Below are 18,819 nucleotides of genomic sequence, written 5' to 3'. Positions count from 1 at the left end.
TGGACTACTTTATAATACAGTAACCTACAGTAAGAAGAGATTGGGTTGGACTACTTTATAATACAGTAAGAAGAGATAGGGTTGGACTACTTTATAATACAGTAAGAAGAGATAGGGTTGGACTACTTTATAATACAGTAAGAAGAGATAGGGTTGGACTACTTTATAATACAGTAAGAAGAGATAGGGTTGGACTACTTTATAATACTGTAACCTACAGTAAGAAGAGATAGGGTTGGACTACTTTATAATACAGTAACCTACAGTAAGAAGAGATAGGGTTGGACTACTTTATAATACAGTAACCTACAGTAAGAAGAGATAGGGTTGGACTACTTTATAATACAGTAAGAAGAGATAGGGTTGGACTACTTTATAATACAGTAACCTACAGTAAGAAGAGATAGGGTTGGACTACTTTATAATACAGTAAGAAGAGATAGGGTTGGACTACTATATAATACAGTAACCTACAGTAAGAAGAGATAGGGTTGGACTACTTTATAATACAGTAAGAAGAGATAGGGTTGGACTACTTTATAATACAGTAAGAAGAGGTAGGGTTGGACTACTTTATAATACAGTAAGAAGAGATAGGGTTGGACTACTTTATAATACAGTAAGAAGGGATAGGGTTGGACTACTTTATAATACAGTAAGAAGAGATAGGGTTGGACTACTTTATAATACAGTAAGAAGAGATAGGGTTGGACTATTTTATATAACACTGAATGTTGTTGGTTTGCACTCTATCCCGTTATGGAACAGCCATATTTTAGTAACAGCTTTGTAATGCCATGCAGTTACTGTACTGACATCAAGATAACATGTCATTTGGGAACATCAGCTGTTCCAGTTTGTCTGTATCACCATTTATGGACTATAGATCCTTGAGTGAGTGGACTGGGTGACACTTTTGAGGGGCATTGAGGAGAGGAGGGAAGAGGAGATTTGCTGAAGTGTAGAGCAGAGGAGATAATAGCAGGTATAGGCCTAGCAGATAATGTCAGGCTGCCGTGGCAGGACACAGGAGGATGAACTGACAGTAGAGTGGGAGAACATAGTAGGATGAACAGACAGTATAGTGGGAGAACATAGCAGGATGAACTGACAGTAGAGTGGGAGAACATAGTAGGATGAACAGACAGGAGAGTGGGAGAACATAGCAGGATGAACTGACAGTAGAGTGGGAGAACATAGCAGGATGAACTGACAGTAGAGTGGGAGAACATAGCAGGATGAACTGACAGTATAGTGGGAGGACATAGTAGGATGAACAGACAGTAGAGTGGGAGAACATAGCAGGATGAACTGACAGTAGAGTGGGAGGACACGGGAGGAATAGCTGACAGTAGAGTGGGAGAACATAGTAGGATGAACTGACAGTAGAGTGGGAGAACATAGCAGGATGAACTGACAGTAGAGTGGGAGAACATAGCAGGATGAACTGACAGTAGAGTGGGAGAACATAACAGGATGAACTGACAGTAGAGTGGGAGAACATAGTAGGATGAACTGACAGTATAGTGGGAGGACATAGTAGGATGAACTGACAGTAGAGTGGGAGAACATAGTAGGATGAACTGACAGTAGAGTGGGAGGACACGGGAGGAATAGCTGACAGTAGATTGCCACTCTCACATGTGGAGCTGGATGGCCCTGGGACAGATTGGAGCTTGAAATATTCCAGAAAATTATGTCATGGCTTCAGAAGATTCTAGGCTAATTGACATAATTTGATTAAATTGGAGGTGTACCTGTGGATGTATTTCAAGGCCTACCTTCAAACTCAGTGCCTCTTTGCTTGACATCATGGGAAAAGCAAAAGATATAAGCCAAGACCTCAGAAAAAAATCTATTAAGACCTCCACAAGTCTGGTTCATCCTTGGGAGCAATTTCAAAACACCTGAAGGTACCACGTTCATCTGTACAAACAATAGTACTCAAGTATAAACACCATGGGACCACGCAGCCGTCATACCGCTCAGGAAGGAGACACGTACTTTGGTGCGAAAAGTGCAAATAAATCCCAAAACAACAGCAGAGTGAAGATGCTGGAGGAAACAGGTACAAAAGTATCTATATCCACAATCATTTTATTTTACCTTTATTTAACTAGGCAAGTCAGTTAAGAACAAATTCTTATTTTCAATGACAGCCTAGGAACAGTGGGTTAACTGCCTTGTTCAGGGGCAGAACGACAGACCTTGTCAGCTCAGGGGTTTGAACTTGCAACCTTCTGGTTACTAGTCCAACGCTCTAACCACTAGGCTACCCTGCCGCCCCAAAATTTAGTCCTATATCGACTAAATTTTGGGCCTGAAAGGCCGCTCAGCAAGTAAGAAGCCACTACTCCAAAACCACCATAAAAAAGCCAGACTACGGTTTGCAACTGCACATGGGGACAAAGATTGTACTTTTTGGAGAAATGTCCTCTGGTCCTCTGGTCTGATGAAACAAAAATAGAACTGTTAGGCCATAATGACCATCGTTATGTTTGGAGGATAAAGGGGGAGGCTTGCAAGCTGAAGAATACCATCCCAAGAATGAAGTATGGGGGTGGCAGCATCTAGTTATGGGGGTGCTTTGCTGCAGGGAGGACTGGTGCACTTCACAAAATAGATGGCATCATGAGGGAGGGAAATTATGTGGATATATTGAAGCAATATCTCAAGACATCAGTCAGGAAGTTAAAGCTTGGTCGCAAATGGGTCTTCCAAATGGACTATGACCCCAAACATACTTCCAAAGTTGTGTCAAAATGGCTTAAGGACAACAAAGTCAAGGTATTATTGGAGTGGCATCACAAAGCCCTGACCTCAATCCTATAAAAAAATGTGTGGGCATAACTAAGAAAGCGTGTGTAAGCAAGGAGGCCTACAAGCCTGATTCAGTTACACCAGCTCTGTCAGGAGGAATGGGCCAAAATTCACCCAACTTATTGTGGGAAGCTTGTGGAAGGCTCCCCGAAATGTTTGACCCAAGTTAAACAATTTGAAGGCAATGCTACCAAATACTAATTGAGTGTATGTAAACTTCTGACCCATTGGGAATGTGATGAAAGAAATAAAAGCTGAACAAAATCATTCTCTCTTCTATTATTCTGACATTTCACATTCTTAAAATAAAGTGGTGATCCTAACTGACCTAAAACAGGGGATTTTTACTAGGATTAAATGTCAGGAATTGTGAAAAACTGAGTTTAAATGTATTTGGCTAATGTGTATGTAAACGTCCGACATCAACTGTACTTCCTACAGATCCTCCACAGAGCTGCTTTCTTCTCATCTACTATTCTTCACGCCTTCATTTCTCTCTTCTCTAATCCTCTTTCCTGTTTTCCCCCTTTTCCCACCCCTCCTCTCCTCCTCCCCTTCTCTTCTCCTCCTCTCCCTCTCCTCCCTCCTCTCTCCTCCCTCCTCTCTCCTCCCCCTCTCCTCCTCTCCCTCTCCTCCCTCCTCTTTCCTCCCTATGATTTCTCTCCTCTCTCCTCCTCTCCCTCTCCTCCCTCCTCTCTCCTCCCCCTCTCCTCCCTCCTCTCTCCTCCCTATGATTTCTCTCCTCTCTCCTCCTCTCTCCTCCCTCCTCTCTCCTCCTCTCCCTCTCCTCCCTCCTCTCTCCTCCCCCTCTCCTCCCTCCTCTCTCCTCCCTACGATTTCTCTCCTCTCTCCTTCTCTCTTCTCCCTCCTCTCTCCTCCTCTCCCTCTCCTCCCTCCTCTCTCCTCCCCCTCTCCTCCTTCCTCTCTCCTCCCCCTCTCCTCCTTCCTCTCTCCTCCCTACGATTTCTCTTCTCTCCTACTCTCTCCTCCCTCCTCTCTCCTCCTCTCTCCTCTCCTCTCTCCTCCCTCCTCTCTCCTCCCTCCTCTCTCCTCCTCTCTTCTCTCTCCTCTCTCCTCCTCTCTTCTCCCTCCTCTCTCCTCCTCTCTTCTCCCTCCTCTCTCCTCCTCTCTCCTCCTCCCTCCTCTCTCCTTCTCCCTCCTCTCTCCTCCCTCCTCTCTCCTCCTCTCTCCTCCCTCCTCTCTCCTCCTCTCTCCTCCTCTCTCCTCCCTCCTCTCCTCCTCCCTCCTCTCTCTTCTCCCTCCTCTCTCCTCCTCTCCTCATATCTCCTCCTCTCTCCTCCTCTCTCCTCCTCTCCACCTCTCCTCTCTCCTCCCCCCTCCTCTCTCCTCCTCTCCTCTCTCCTCCTCCCTCCTCTCTCCTCCTCTCCTCTCTCCTCCCTCCTCTCTCCTCCTCCCTCCTCTCCTCCCTCCTCTCTCCTCCTCCCTTCTCTCTCCTCTCTCCTCCTCTCCTCCACTCAGTCCCAGCCTGCACCAACCTGCTCAGTCTCAGTACTGCGGTGAAGTAGGATTTATTTCAGCAGTGATAGACTGAAGAGCTGAGGCTATCAGCAGATCCAGAGTGGGAGGGAAGAGGTGGGCTGGCTGGTAGACCTGGGTTCAAATACTATTTGAAATATTTTCAAATACTTTTAACGTTCGTTTTTGCCTGCCTGGAGTCCCAGTTGGACGGGGTTTATACTATTGAGACTGTTCTATTGGTCCATTAACCTAGACAAGCCCAATCAAGCACAAATAAAGTATTTTAAATGTATATCAAATACTATTTGACCCCAGGTCTGCTGGCTGGCTGGCCTCACTGAGCTGCCATTACCTCCTCGGGAGGATAAGAGGGAGCTGGAGCTGAAATGTTATTTCAGACTGCTGAGTTTGTAGCATTGCCTTTTTTCTGCATCTCTGAGTGCTTAAACGCTAACCACTGTTGATGTCATCTGATCCTTCTCCTCTCTCCCTGGAGGGGGAATGTGAGATGATATGTCTATATATCTGGTAGTACCAGTATGGTACCAGGGATGGGAGTGTGAGCTGATATGTCTATATATCTGGTAGTACCTAGTCAGGTACCAGGGATGGGAATGTGAGCTGATATGTCTATATATCTGGTAGTACATAGTCAGGTACCAGGGATGGGAATGTGAGATGATATGTCTATATATCTGGTAGTACCAGTATGGTACCAGGGATGGGAGTGTGAGATGATATGTCTATATATCTGGTAGTACCAGTATGGTACCAGGGATGGGAATGTGAGATGATATGTCTATATATCTGGTAGTACCAGTATGGTACCAGGGATGGGAATGTGAGATGATATGTCTATATATCTGGTAGTACCAGTCTGGTACCAGGGATGGGAATGTGAGATGATATGTCTATATATCTGGTAGTACCAGATTGATGTTGTTTACTGTAGTACTGAAGGGTAGTGTTGTTTACTGTAATACTGTAGGGTAGTGTTGTTTACTGTAGTACTGTAGGGTCGTGTTGTTTACTGTAGGACTGTAGGGTAGTGTTGTTTACTGTAGTACTGTAGGGTAGTGTTGTTTACTGTAGTACTGTAGAGTAGTGTTGTTTACTGTATACTGTAGGGTAGTGTTGTTTACTGTAGGACTGTAGGGTAGTGTTGTTTACTGTAGTACTGTAGGGTAGTGTTGTTTACTGTAGGACTGTAGGGTAGTGTTGTTTACTGTAGTACTGTAGGGTAGTGTTGTTTACTGTAGGACTGTAGGGTAGTGTTGTTTACTGTAGTACTGTAGGGTAGTGTTGTTTACTGTAGTACTGTAGGGTAGTGTTGTTTACTGTAGTACTGTAGAGTAGTGTTGTTTACTGTAGTACTGTAGGGTAGTGTTGTTTACTGTAGTACTGTAGAGTAGTGTTGTTTACTGTAGTACTGTAGGGTAGTGTTGTTTACTGTAGGGTAGTGTTGTTTACTGTAGTACTGTAGGGTAGTGTTGTTTACAGTAGTACTGTAGGGTAGTGTTGTTTACTGTAGTACTGTAGGGTCGTGTTGTTTACTGTAGTACTGTAGGGTAGTGTTGTTTACTGTAGTACTGTAGGGTGTTGTTGTTTACTGTAGTACTGTAGGGTAGTGTTGTTTACTGTAGTACTGTAGGGTAGTGTTGTTTACTGTAGTACTGTAGGGTAGTGTTTACTGTAGTACTGTAGGGTAGTGTTGTTTACTGTAGTACTGTAGGGTCGTGTTGTTTACTGTAGTACTGTAGGGTCGTGTTGTTTACTGTAGTACTGTAGGGTCGTGTTGTTTACTGTAGTACTGTAGGGTCGTGTTTACTGTAGTACTGTAGGGTAGTGTTGTTTACTGTAGGGTAGTGTTGTTTACTGTAGGACTGTAGGGTAGTGTTGTTTACTGTAGGACTGTAGGGTAGTGTTGTTTACTGTAGTACTGTAGGGTAGTGTTGTTTACTGTAGTACTGTAGAGTAGTGTTGTTTACTGTAGTACTGTAGGGTAGTGTTGTTTACTGTAGGACTGTAGGGTAGTTTTGTTTACTGTAGTACTGTAGGGTAGTGTTGTTTACTGTAGTACTGTAGAGTAGTGTTGTTTACTGTAGGGTAGTGTTGTTTACTGTAGTACTGTAGGGTGTTGTTGTTTACTGTAGGGTAGTGTTGTTTACTGTAGTACTGTAGGGTAGTGTTGTTTACTGTAGTACTGTAGGGCCGTGTTGTTTACTGTAGTACTGTAGGGTAGTGTTGTTTACTGTAGTACTGTAGGGTAGTGTTTACTGTAGTACTGTAGGGTAGTGTTTACTGTAGTACTGTAGGGTCGTGTTGTTTACTGTAGTACTGTAGGGTTGTGTTGTTTACTGTAGTACTGTAGGGTAGTGTTGTTTACTGTCGTACTGTATGGTAGTGTTGTTTACTGTATGGTAGTGTTGTTTACTGTAGTACTGTAGGGTAGTGTTGTTTACTGTAGTACTGTAGGGTAGTGTTGTTTACTGTAGTACTGTAGGGTAGTGTTGTTTACTGTAGTACTGTAGGGTAGTGTTGTTTACTGTAGGGTAGGGTTGTTTACTGTAGTACTGTAGGGTAGTGTTGTTTACTGTAGGGTAGTGTTGTTTACTGTAGTACTGTAGGGTAGTGTTGTTTACTGTAGTACTGTAGGGTAGTGTTGTTTACTGTAGGGTAGTGTTGTTTACTGTAGTACTGTAGGGTAGTGTTGTTTACTGTAGGGTAGTGTTGTTTACTCTAGGGTAGTGTTGTTTACTGTAGTACTGTAGGGTAGTGTTGTTTACTGTAAGGTAGTGTTGTTTACTGTAGTACTGTAGGGTAGTGTTGTTTACTGTAGTACTGTAGGGTAGTGTTGTTTACTGTAGTACTGTAGGGTAGTGTTGTTTACTGTAGTACTGTAGGGTAGTGTTGTTTACTGTAGTACTGTGGGGTCGTGTTGTTTACTGTAGGGTAGTGTTGTTTACTGTAGTACTGTAGGGTAGTGTTGTTTACTGTAGTACTGTAGAGTAGTGTTGTTTACTGTAGTACTTTAGGGTAGTGTTGTTTACTGTAGTACTGTAGGGTAGTGTTGTTTACTGTAGTACTGTAGGGTAGTGTTGTTTATTGTAGTACTGTAGAGTAGTGTTATTTACTGTAGTACTGTAGGGTAGTGTTGTTTACTGTAGGACTGTAGGGTAGTTTTGTTTACTGTAGTACTGTAGGGTAGTGTTGTTTACTGTAGTACTCTAGGGTAGTGTTGTTTACTGTAGGGTAGTGTTGTTTACTGTAGTACTGTAGGGTGGTGTTGTTTACTGTAGGACTGTAGGGTAGTGTTGTTTACTGTAGTACTGTAGGGTAGTGTTAGTGTTTATGTATGTCGTTTACCTGTTCACCGGATGTGCTACCTTGTTCCGGACCTGCTGTTTCCGACTCTCTCTCTCTACTGCACCTGCTGTCTCTAACTGAACGATCGGCTATGAAAAGCCAACTGACATTTACTCCTGAGGTGCTGACCTGCTGCACCCAACTCTACACAACTCTACAACTCTCACACAACTCTACAACTCTTACACAACTCTCACACAACTCTACAACTCTCACACAACTCATACAACTCTACAACTCTCACACAACTCTAGAACCACTGTGATTATTATTATTTGACCCTGCTGGTTGTCTGTGAACGTTTGAACATCTTGGCCATGTTCTGTTATAATCTCCACCCGGCACAGCCAGAAGAGGACTGGCCACCCCTCATAGCCTGGTTCCTCTCTAGGTTTATAATCTCCACCCGGCACAGCCAGAAGAGGACTGGCCACCCCTCAGAGTCTGGTTCCTCTCTAGGTTTCTTCCTAGGTTTTGTCCTTTCTAGGGAGTTTTTCCTAGCCCCCGTGCTTCTACACCTACATTGCTTGCTGTTTGGGGGTTTTAGGCTGGGTTTCTGTACAGCACTTTGAGATATCAGCTGATGTACGAAGGGCTATATAAATACATTTGATTGATGATTGATTGATACATCCAGTCAATGATTCCATAATGATGTGAGCAGATACCCACAGTCAATCAGTTGAATTCATTAGTTCCCTGTTAATGATGTAGACGTGGATGATGATGTGGATCTCAAACACACACTAACACACACAGAGAAAGAGAGAGAGAGAGAGAGAGACACAGAGAGAGAGATAGAGAGAGAGATACACAGAGAGAGAGAGAGAGAGAGACACACAGAGAGAGAGAGAGAGAGAGAGAGAGAGAGAGAGAGACTCTAAAGAAGACACATTCACTCAAATCAAATCACATTTTATTTGTCACATGCTTCATGAACAAAAGCTGTAGACTAATTATTTTCTTATGGGTCATTTTCCAGCAATGTTCATCTATCTTCACTTTGAAGCTGCTCCAGAGTCAAGCCTATGTAGTATAGCAGTATATTGTAGTTATCAGGACAGTGTGTTTGTAGTATAGCAGTATATTGTAGTTATCAGGACAGTGTGTTTGTAGTATATTGTAGTTATCAGGGCAGTGTGTTTGTAGTATAGCAGTATATTGTAGTTATCAGGACAGTGTGTTTGTAGTATATTGTAGTTATCAGGGCAGTGTGTTTGTAGTATAGCAGTATATTGTAGTATAGCAGTATATTGTAGTTATCAGGACAGTGTGTTTGTAGTATATTGTAGTTATCAGGGCAGTGTGTTTGTAGTATAGCAGTATATTGTAGTACAGCAGTATATTGTAGTACAGCAGTATATTGTAGTTATCAGGGCAGTGTGTTTGTAGTATAGCAGTATATTGTAGTATAGCAGTATATTGTAGTACAGCAGTATATTGTAGTATAGCAGTATATTGTAGTTATCAGGACAGTGTGTTTGTAGTACAGCAGTATATTGTAGTACAGCAGTAGTAGTACAGTATATTGTAGTTATCAGGACAGTGTGTTTATAGTACAGCAGTATATTGTAGTTATCAGGGCAGTGTGTTTGTAGTATAGCAGTATATTGTAGTTATCAGGGCAGTGTGTTTGTAGTACAGCAGTATATTGTAGTTATCAGTAGTACAGCAGTATATTGTAGTACAGCAGTATATTGTAGTTATCAGGGCAGTGTGTTTGTAGTATAGCAGTATATTGTAGTTATCAGGACAGTGTGTTTGGAGTATAGCAGTATATTGTAGTACAGCAGTATATTGTAGTACAGCAGTATATTGTAGTTATCAGGACAGTGTGTTTGTAGTATAGCAGTATATTGTAGTACAGCAGTATATTGTAGTTATCAGGGCAGTGTGTTTGTAGTACAGCAGTATATTGTAGTTATCAGAACAGTGTGTTTGGAGTATAGCAGTATATTGTAGTACAGCAGTATATTGTAGTACAGCAGTATATTGTAGTTATCAGGACAGTGTGTTTGTAGTACAGCAGTATATTGTAGTTATCAGGGCAGTGTGTTTGTAGTATAGCAGTATATTGTAGTTATCAGGGCAGTGTGTTTGTAGTACAGCAGTATATTGTAGTTATCAGGACAGTGTGTTAGTAGTACAGCAGTATATTGTAGTACAGCAGTATATTGTAGTTATCAGGGCAGTGTGTTTGTAGTATAGCAGTATATTGTAGTTATCAGGACAGTGTGTTTGGAGTATAGCAGTATATTGTAGTACAGCAGTATATTGTAGTACAGCAGTATATTGTAGTTATCAGGACAGTGTGTTTGTAGTATAGCAGTATATTGTAGTACAGCAGTATATTGTAGTTATCAGGGCAGTGTGTTTGTAGTACAGCAGTATATTGTAGTTATCAGGACAGTGTGTTTGGAGTATAGCAGTATATTGTAGTTATCAGGGCAGTGTGTTTGTAGTACAGCAGTATATTGTAGTTATCAGGACAGTGTGTTTGTAGTACAGCAGTATATTGTAGTATAGCAGTATATTGTAGTATAGCAGTATATTGTAGTACAGCAGTATATTGTAGTACAGCAGTATATTGTAGTTATCAGGGCAGTGTGTTTGTAGTACAGCAGTATATTGTAGTATAGCAGTATATTGTAGTACAGCAGTATATTGTAGTATAGCAGTATATTGTAGTTATCAGGGCAGTGTGTTTGTAGTACAGCAGTATATTGTAGTTATCAGGACAGTGTGTTTGTAGTACAGCAGTATATTGTAGTATAGCAGTATATTGTAGTACAGCAGTATATTGTAGTACAGCAGTATATTGTAGTTATCAGGGCAGTGTGTTTGTAGTATAGCAGTATATTGTAGTTATCAGGGCAGTGTGTTTGTAGTATAGCAGTATATTGTAGTTATCAGGGCAGTGTGTTTGTAGTATAGGAGTATATTGTAGTTATCAGGGCAGTGTGTTTGTAGTACAGCAGTATATTGTAGTTATCAGGACAGTGTGTTTGTAGTATAGCAGTATATTGTAGTTATCAGGACAGTGTGTTTGTAGTACAGCAGTATATTGTAGTTATCAGGACAGTTTGTTTGTAGTACAGCAGTATATTGTAGTATAGCAGTATATTGTAGTTATCAGGACAGTGTGTTTGTAGTATAGCAGTATATTGTAGTACAGCAGTATATTGTAGTATAGCAGTATATTGTAGTATAGCAGTATATTGTAGTACAGCAGTATATTGTAGTACAGCAGTATATTGTAGTACAGCAGTATATTGTAGTTATCAGGGCAGTGTGTTTGTAGTATAGCAGTATATTGTAGTTATCAGGGCAGTGTGTTTGTAGTATAGCAGTATATTGTAGTTATCAGGGCAGTGTGTTTGTAGTACAGCAGTATATTGTAGTTATCAGGACAGTGTGTTTGGAGTATAGCAGTATATTGTAGTACAGCAGTATATTGTAGTATAGCTGTATATTGTAGTTATCAGGACAGTGTGTTTGTAGTACAGCAGTATATTGTAGTATAGCAGTATATTGTAGTATAGCAGTATATTGTAGTACAGCAGTATATTGTAGTACAGCAGTATATTGTAGTTATCAGGGCAGTGTGTTTGTAGTATAGCAGTATATTGTAGTTATCAGGACAGTGTGTTTGTAGTATAGCAGTATATTTGAGTACAGCAGTATATTGTAGTATAGCAGTATATTGTAGTATAGCAGTATATTGTAGTACAGCAGTATATTGTAGTACAGCAGTATATTGTAGTTATCAGGGCAGTGTGTTTGTAGTATAGCAGTATATTGTAGTACAGCAGTATATTGTAGTTATCAGGGCAGTGTGTTTGGAGTATAGCAGTATATTGTAGTATAGCAGTATATTGTAGTTATCAGGACAGTGTGTTTGTAGTATAGCAGTATATTGTAGTACAGCAGTATATTGTAGTATAGCAGTATATTGTAGTATAGCAGTATATTGTAGTACAGCAGTATATTGTAGTACAGCAGTATATTGTAGTTATCAGGGCAGTGTGTTTGTAGTATAGCAGTATATTGTAGTACAGCAGTATATTGTAGTTATCAGGGCAGTGTGTTTGTAGTATAGCAGTATATTGTAGTTATCAGGGCAGTGTGTTTGTAGTACAGCAGTATATTGTAGTTATCAGGACAGTGTGTTTGGAGTATAGCAGTATATTGTAGTACAGCAGTATATTGTAGTATAGCAGTATATTGTAGTTATCAGGACAGTGTGTTTGTAGTACAGCAGTATATTGTAGTATAGCAGTATATTGTAGTATAGCAGTATATTGTAGTACAGCAGTATATTGTAGTACAGCAGTATATTGTAGTTATCAGGGCAGTGTGTTTGTAGTACAGCAGTATATTGTAGTATAGCAGTATATTGTAGTACAGCAGTATATTGTAGTATAGCAGTATATTGTAGTTATCAGGGCAGTGTGTTTGTAGTACAGCAGTATATTGTAGTTATCAGGGCAGTGTGTTTGTAGTACAGCAGTATATTGTAGTACAGCAGTATATTGTAGTTATCAGGACAGTGTGTTTGTAGTATAGCAGTATATTGTAGTATCAGGGCAGTGTGTTTGTAGTATTGTAGTATATCAGGGCAGTGTGTTTGTAGTATAGCAGTATATTGTAGTACAGCAGTATATTGTAGTTATCAGGGCAGTGTGTTTGTAGTACAGCAGTATATTGTAGTTATCAGGACAGTGTGTTTGTAGTATAGCAGTATATTGTAGTTATCAGGGCAGTGTGTTTGTAGTACAGCAGTATATTGTAGTATAGCAGTATATTGTAGTTATCAGGACAGTGTGTTTGTAGTATAGCAGTATATTGTAGTACAGCAGTATATTGTAGTATAGCAGTATATTGTAGTTATCAGGACAGTGTGTTTGTAGTACAGCAGTATATTGTAGTTATCAGGACAGTGTGTTTGTAGTATAGCAGTATATTGTAGTTATCAGGACAGTGTGTTTGTAGTACAGCAGTATATTGTAGTTATTCAGGGCAGTGTGTTTGTAGTACAGCAGTATATTGTAGTATCAGGACAGTATATTTTAGTACAGCAGTATATTGTAGTATCAGGACAGTGTGTTGTAGTACAGCAGTATATTGTAGTTATCAGGACAGTGTGTTTGTAGTACAGCAGTATATTGTAGTTATCAGGACAGTGTGTTTGTAGTACAGCAGTATATTGTAGTTATCAGGACAGTGTGTTTGTAGTACAGCAGTATATTGTAGTTATCAGGACAGTGTGTTTGTAGTATAGCAGTATATTGTAGTATAGCAGTATATTGTAGTTATCAGGGCAGTGTGTTTGTAGTATAGCAGTATATTGTAGTTATCAGGACAGTGTGTTTGGAGTATAGCAGTATATTGTAGTTATCAGGACAGTGTGTTTGTAGTATAGCAGTATATTGTAGTTATCAGGACAGTTGTTTGTAGTACAGCAGTATATTGTAGTTATCAGGGCAGTGTGTTTGTAGTACAGCAGTATATTGTAGTTATCAGGACAGTGTGTTTGTAGTACAGCAGTATATTGTAGTTATCAGGACAGTGTGTTTGGAGTATAGCAGTATATTGTAGTTATCAGGACAGTGTGTTTGTAGTATAGCAGTATATTGTAGTTATCAGGGCAGTGTGTTTGTAGTACAGCAGTATATTGTAGTTATCAGGGCAGTGTGTTTGTAGTACAGCAGTATATTGTAGTACAGCAGTATATTGTAGTTATCAGGACAGTGTGTTTGTAGTATAGCAGTATATTGTAGTTATCAGGGCAGTGTGTTTGTAGTACAGCAGTATATTGTAGTTATCAGGGCAGTGTGTTTGGAGTACAGCAGTATATTGTAGTACAGCAGTATATTGTAGTACAGCAGTATATTGTAGTACAGCAGTATATTGTAGTACAGCAGTATATTGTAGTTATCAGGGCAGTGTGTTTGTAGTATAGCAGTATATTGTAGTTATCAGGGCAGTGTGTTTGTAGTATAGCAGTATATTGTAGTACAGCAGTATATTGTAGTTATCAGGGCAGTGTGTTTGTAGTATAGCAGTATATTGTAGTTATCAGGGCAGTGTGTTTGTAGTATAGCAGTATATTGTAGTACAGCAGTATATTGTAGTTATCAGGGCAGTGTGTTTGTAGTACAGCAGTATATTGTAGTACAGCAGTATATTGTAGTTATCAGGGCAGTGTGTTTGTAGTACAGCAGTATATTGTAGTTATCAGGGCAGTGTGTTTGGAGTATAGCAGTATATTGTAGTACAGCAGTATATTGTAGTATAGCAGTATATTGTAGTACAGCAGTATATTGTAGTACAGCAGTATATTGTAGTACAGCAGTATATTGTAGTACAGCAGTATATTGTAGTTATCAGGACAGTGTGTTTGTAGTATAGCAGTATATTGTAGTTATCAGGACAGTGTGTTTGTAGTATAGCAGTATATTGTAGTTATCAGGACAGTGTGTTTGTAGTATAGCAGTATATTGTAGTTATCAGGACAGTGTGTTTGTAGTATAGCAGTATATTGTAGTTATCAGGACAGTGTGTTTGTAGTACAGCAGTATATTGTAGTACAGCAGTATATTGTAGTTATCAGGACAGTGTGTTTGTAGTATAGCAGTATATTGTAGTACAGCAGTATATTGTAGTATAGCAGTATATTGTAGTTATCAGGACAGTGTGTTTGTAGTATAGCAGTATATTGTAGTTATCAGGGCAGTGTGTTTGTAGTATAGCAGTATATTGTAGTTATCAGGACAGTGTGTTTGTAGTATAGCAGTATATTGTAGTTATCAGGACAGTGTGTTTGGAGTATAGCAGTATATTGTAGTACAGCAGTATATTGTAGTACAGCAGTACATTGTAGTTATCAGGACAGTGTGTTTGTAGTACAGCAGTATATTGTAGTTATCAGGGCAGTGTGTTTGGAGTATAGCAGTATATTGTAGTTATCAGGGCAGTGTGTTTGTAGTACAGCAGTATATTGTAGTACAGCAGTATATTGTAGTACAGCAGTATATTGTAGTACAGCAGTATATTGTAGTTATCAGGGCAGTGTGTTTGGAGTACAGCAGTATATTGTAGTACAGCAGTATATTGTAGTACAGCAGTATATTGTAGTACAGCAGTATATTGTAGTACAGCAGTATATTGTAGTTATCAGGACAGTGTGTTTGTAGTACAGCAGTATATTGTAGTTATCAGGACAGTGTGTTTGTAGTACAGCAGTATATTGTAGTTATCAGGACAGTGTGTTTGTAGTACAGCAGTATATTGTAGTTATCAGGACAGTGTGTTTGTAGTACAGCAGTATATTGTAGTTATCAGGACAGTGTGTTTGTAGTACAGCAGTATATTGTAGTTATCAGGACAGTGTGTTTGTAGTACAGCAGTATATTGTAGTTATCAGGACAGTGTGTTTGTAGTACAGCAGTATATTGTAGTTATCAGGACAGTGTGTTTGTAGTACAGCAGTATATTGTAGTTATCAGGACAGTGTGTTTGTAGTACAGCAGTATATTGTAGTTATCAGGACAGTGTGTTTGTAGTACAGCAGTACATTGTAGTTATCAGGACAGTGTGTTTGTAGCTTCCCATGCTCGTTCTATGAACCAACACTGTACACCTGGCGACCGTGTCACCGTTCACGCCACAGGAGCCGCTAGTGCTCGATGGGACAAGGACATCCCTGCCGGCCAAACCCTCCCCTAACCCGGACGACGCTGGGCTTATTGTGCGCCACCCCATGGGTCTCCCGGTCACGAGCAGCTGCAACAGAACTTGGACTCGAACCCAGAATCTCTAGTGGCACAGCTAGCACTGGGATGCAGTGTCTTAGACCACTGCGCCACTCGGGAGGCCAGAACCTGTGTTATTACTTCAACATGCTCTTGGTTCCATCTCCCTTTCATAATTCACGTCTTGTCTTGTCCCTGTCTAAAGGGACATGTCCTATAGGCTGAAAGCTCTTCTGGTTTTCAGGCATAATGACAATACTTTGGAGACTGGGGAGAAGAAAACAAAATAGTGGATATTTTGGAAAGAACTGTATTGTCGTTTTACAGACCCACAGGACCCCCTGTATTTATCTATTTAGGAGACTTTGTTTTTTTTACAAGGATATGTTTTAGAAATTACACAATTACGTCTTTACTAACCACTACTTATATTGGAATGTACATTTCTCTGTCCCAAGTATTGTTAAAGATTATGATGCTGTAGTTTGAATGTGCATCATGCTGATCATAAGATTGCGTGTTGGTGATACGAGCATGTTGTGTCATAAGTCACATAGTGATGTTGTGTTATAAGTCATAGTGATGTTGTGTCATAAGTCACATAGTGATGTTGTGTTATGAGTCACATAGTGGTGTTGTGTTATGAGTCATATAGTGATGTTGTGTTATAAGTCACATAGTGATGTTGTTGTGTTATTAGTCACATAGTGTTGTTGTTGTGTTATGAGTCATATAGTGATGTTGTGTCATAAGTCACATAGTGATGTTGTGTTATAAGTCACATAGTGGTGTTGTGTCATAAGTCACATAGTGATGTTGTGTTATAAGTCACATAGTGGTGTTGTGGTATGAGTCATATAGTGATGTTGTGTTATAAGTCACATAGTGATGTTGTTGTGTTATTAGTCACATAGTGTTGTTGTGTTATTAGTCATATAGTGGTGTTGTGTTATAAGTCATAGTGATGTTGTGTTATAAGTCATAGTGGTGTTGTTGTGTTATAAGTCATATAGTGGTGTTGTTGTGTTATAAGTCACATAGTGGTGGTGTTGTGTTATAAGTCATATAGTGGTGTTGTTGTGTTATAAGTCACATAGTGGTGTTGTTGTGTTATAAGTCACATAGTGGTGTTGTTGTGTTATAAGTCACATAGTGGTGTTGTTGTGTTATAAGTCACATAGTGGTGTTGTTGTGTTATAAGTCACATAGTGGTGTTGTTGTGTTATAAGTCACATAGTGATGTTGTTGTGTTATAAGTCACATAGTGGTGTTGTGTTATAAGTCATATAGTGGTGTTGTGTTATAAGTCACATAGTGATGTTGTGTTATAAGTCACATAGTGATGTTGTTGTGTTATTAGTCACATAGTGGTGTTGTTGTGTTATAAGTCACATAGTGGTGTTGTGTTATAAGTCACATAGTGATGTTGTTGTGTTATAAGTCACATAGTGGTGTTGTTGTGTTATAAGTCACATAGTGGTGTTGTGTTATAAGTCACATAGTGATGTTGTGTTATAAGTCACATAGTGATGTTGTTGTGTTATAAGTCACATAGTGGTGTTGTTGTGTTATAAGTCATAGTGATGTTGTGTTATAAGTCATATAGTGATGTTGTGTTATAAGTCACATAGTGGTGTTGTGTTATAAGTCACATAGTGATGTTGTGTTATAAGTCACATAGTGATGTTGTGTTATAAGTCACATAGTGGTGTTGTTGTGTTATTAGTCACATAGTGGTGTTGTTGTGTTATTAGTCATATAGTGGTGTTGTTGTGTTATTAGTCACATAGTGGTGTTGTTGTGTTATTAGTCACATAGTGGTGTTGTTGTGTTATAAGTCATAGTGGTGTTGTGTTATAAGTCACATAGTGGTGTTGTGTTATAAGTCATATAGTGATGTTGTGTTATAAGTCATAGTGGTGTTGTTGTGTTATAAGTCATATAGTGGTGTTGTTGTGTTATAAGTCACATAGTGGTGGTGTTGTGTTATAAGTCATATAGTGGTGTTGTTGTGTTATAAGTCACATAGTGGTGTTGTTGTGTTATAAGTCACATAGTGGTGTTGTTGTGTTATAAGTCACATAGTGGTGTTGTTGTGTTATAAGTCACATAGTGGTGTTGTTGTGTTATAAGTCACATAGTGGTGTTGTTGTGTTATAAGTCACATAGTGGTGTTGTTGTGTTATAAGTCACATAGTGGTGTTGTTGTGTTATAAGTCACATAGTGGTGTTGTTGTGTTATAAGTCACATAGTGGTGTTGTGTTATAAGTCACATAGTGGTGTTGTGTTATAAGTCAGCCTTGGTGTTGGAACAGGGAGTGTGAATAAGTCAGTCTTGTTAACTTGTCAGGTCTGTATCTCTAGGTCTGTATAACAGTCTATATCTCTAGGTCTCTATAACAGTCTGTATCTCTAGGTCTGTATAACAGTCTGTATCTCTAGGTCTGTATAACAGTCTGTATCTCTAGGTCTGTATAACAGTCTGTATCTCTAGGTCTCTATAACAGTCTGTATCTCTCTCCAGGTCTGTATAACAGTGTGGACAGTTGGATGATTGTCCCCAACATCAAGCAGAACCACTACACGGTGCACGGCCTGCAGAGTGGAACACGTTATGTCTTCTTTGTCAAGGCAATCAACCAGGCAGGCAGCCGCAACAGCGACCCAGCCCGCCTCAAAACCAACAGTAAGTCCCCCAGTCCTCTATCCCTTCAGCCTGCCTCAAAACCAACAGTAAGTCCCCCAGTCCTCTGTCCCTTCAGTCCGCCTCAAAACCAACAGTAAGTCCCCCAGTCCTCTGGTCCCTCTGACCTTCACAGCTTCCTACCCCAGCATGTGCTTCTGCTCTCTGGGTTGGCCGAGTGGATAAGTCCCCCCACCATCCAGCCATCTGTCCCTTCAGCCCACCTCCAAACCAACAGTAAGTCCCCCAGCCCTGTGGTCGTGCCATACCCCCCAGGCTCCCGGCCCTCCAGACCCTGCCTTCCCAGTTGCTTGGCCCATCCCGAGGCTCTGCTCTCTGGGTAGACACACTGGCACCCCCGGCCTCTAATTAGACCAGTGGTGGAAAAAGTCCCCAAACATCATACTTGAGCAAAAATACTACTTGAATTTTCATACTTGAGCAAAATACTACTTGAGCAAAATACTACTTGAGTGAAAGTCTAAAAGTAGTTGGTTTTAAATATACTTAAGTATCAACAGTAAAAGTACAAATAATTAAAAATTCATTATGTTAAGCAAACCAGGCATTTGGGATGACGAGGAATGTTCTTTTGATAAGTGTGTGAATTGGACCATTATCCTGTCCCGCTAAGCATTCAAAATGTAACGAGTACTTTTGGGTGTCAGGGAAAATGTACGGAGTAAAAAATACATTATTTTCTTATTAAGGAATGT

At 40.0% G+C, this 18,819-nt stretch overlaps 1 protein-coding gene across 1 annotated transcript in view; it reads left to right on the top strand.

The window, feature by feature from the left end:
• The window catches only part of LOC139365887 (probable E3 ubiquitin-protein ligase MID2), a 109,479-nt gene that overhangs the window by 78,908 nt on the left and 11,752 nt on the right, over nt 1-18,819 (top strand). Inside the window, exon 7 of the mRNA XM_071102944.1 lies at nt 17,945-18,106. Within this exon, the coding sequence (XP_070959045.1) occupies nt 17,945-18,106 (162 nt within the window). The remainder of the gene's footprint in view (nt 1-17,944; nt 18,107-18,819) is intronic.

The sequence above is a fragment of the Oncorhynchus clarkii genome, chromosome 14 (genome assembly GCF_045791955.1).
Source record: "Oncorhynchus clarkii lewisi isolate Uvic-CL-2024 chromosome 14, UVic_Ocla_1.0, whole genome shotgun sequence".
NCBI classification, from domain to species: Eukaryota; Metazoa; Chordata; class Actinopteri; order Salmoniformes; family Salmonidae; genus Oncorhynchus; species Oncorhynchus clarkii.
The sequence above is the reverse complement of the archived record's forward strand: the minus strand, read 5'-3'. Positions and strand labels throughout refer to the sequence as shown.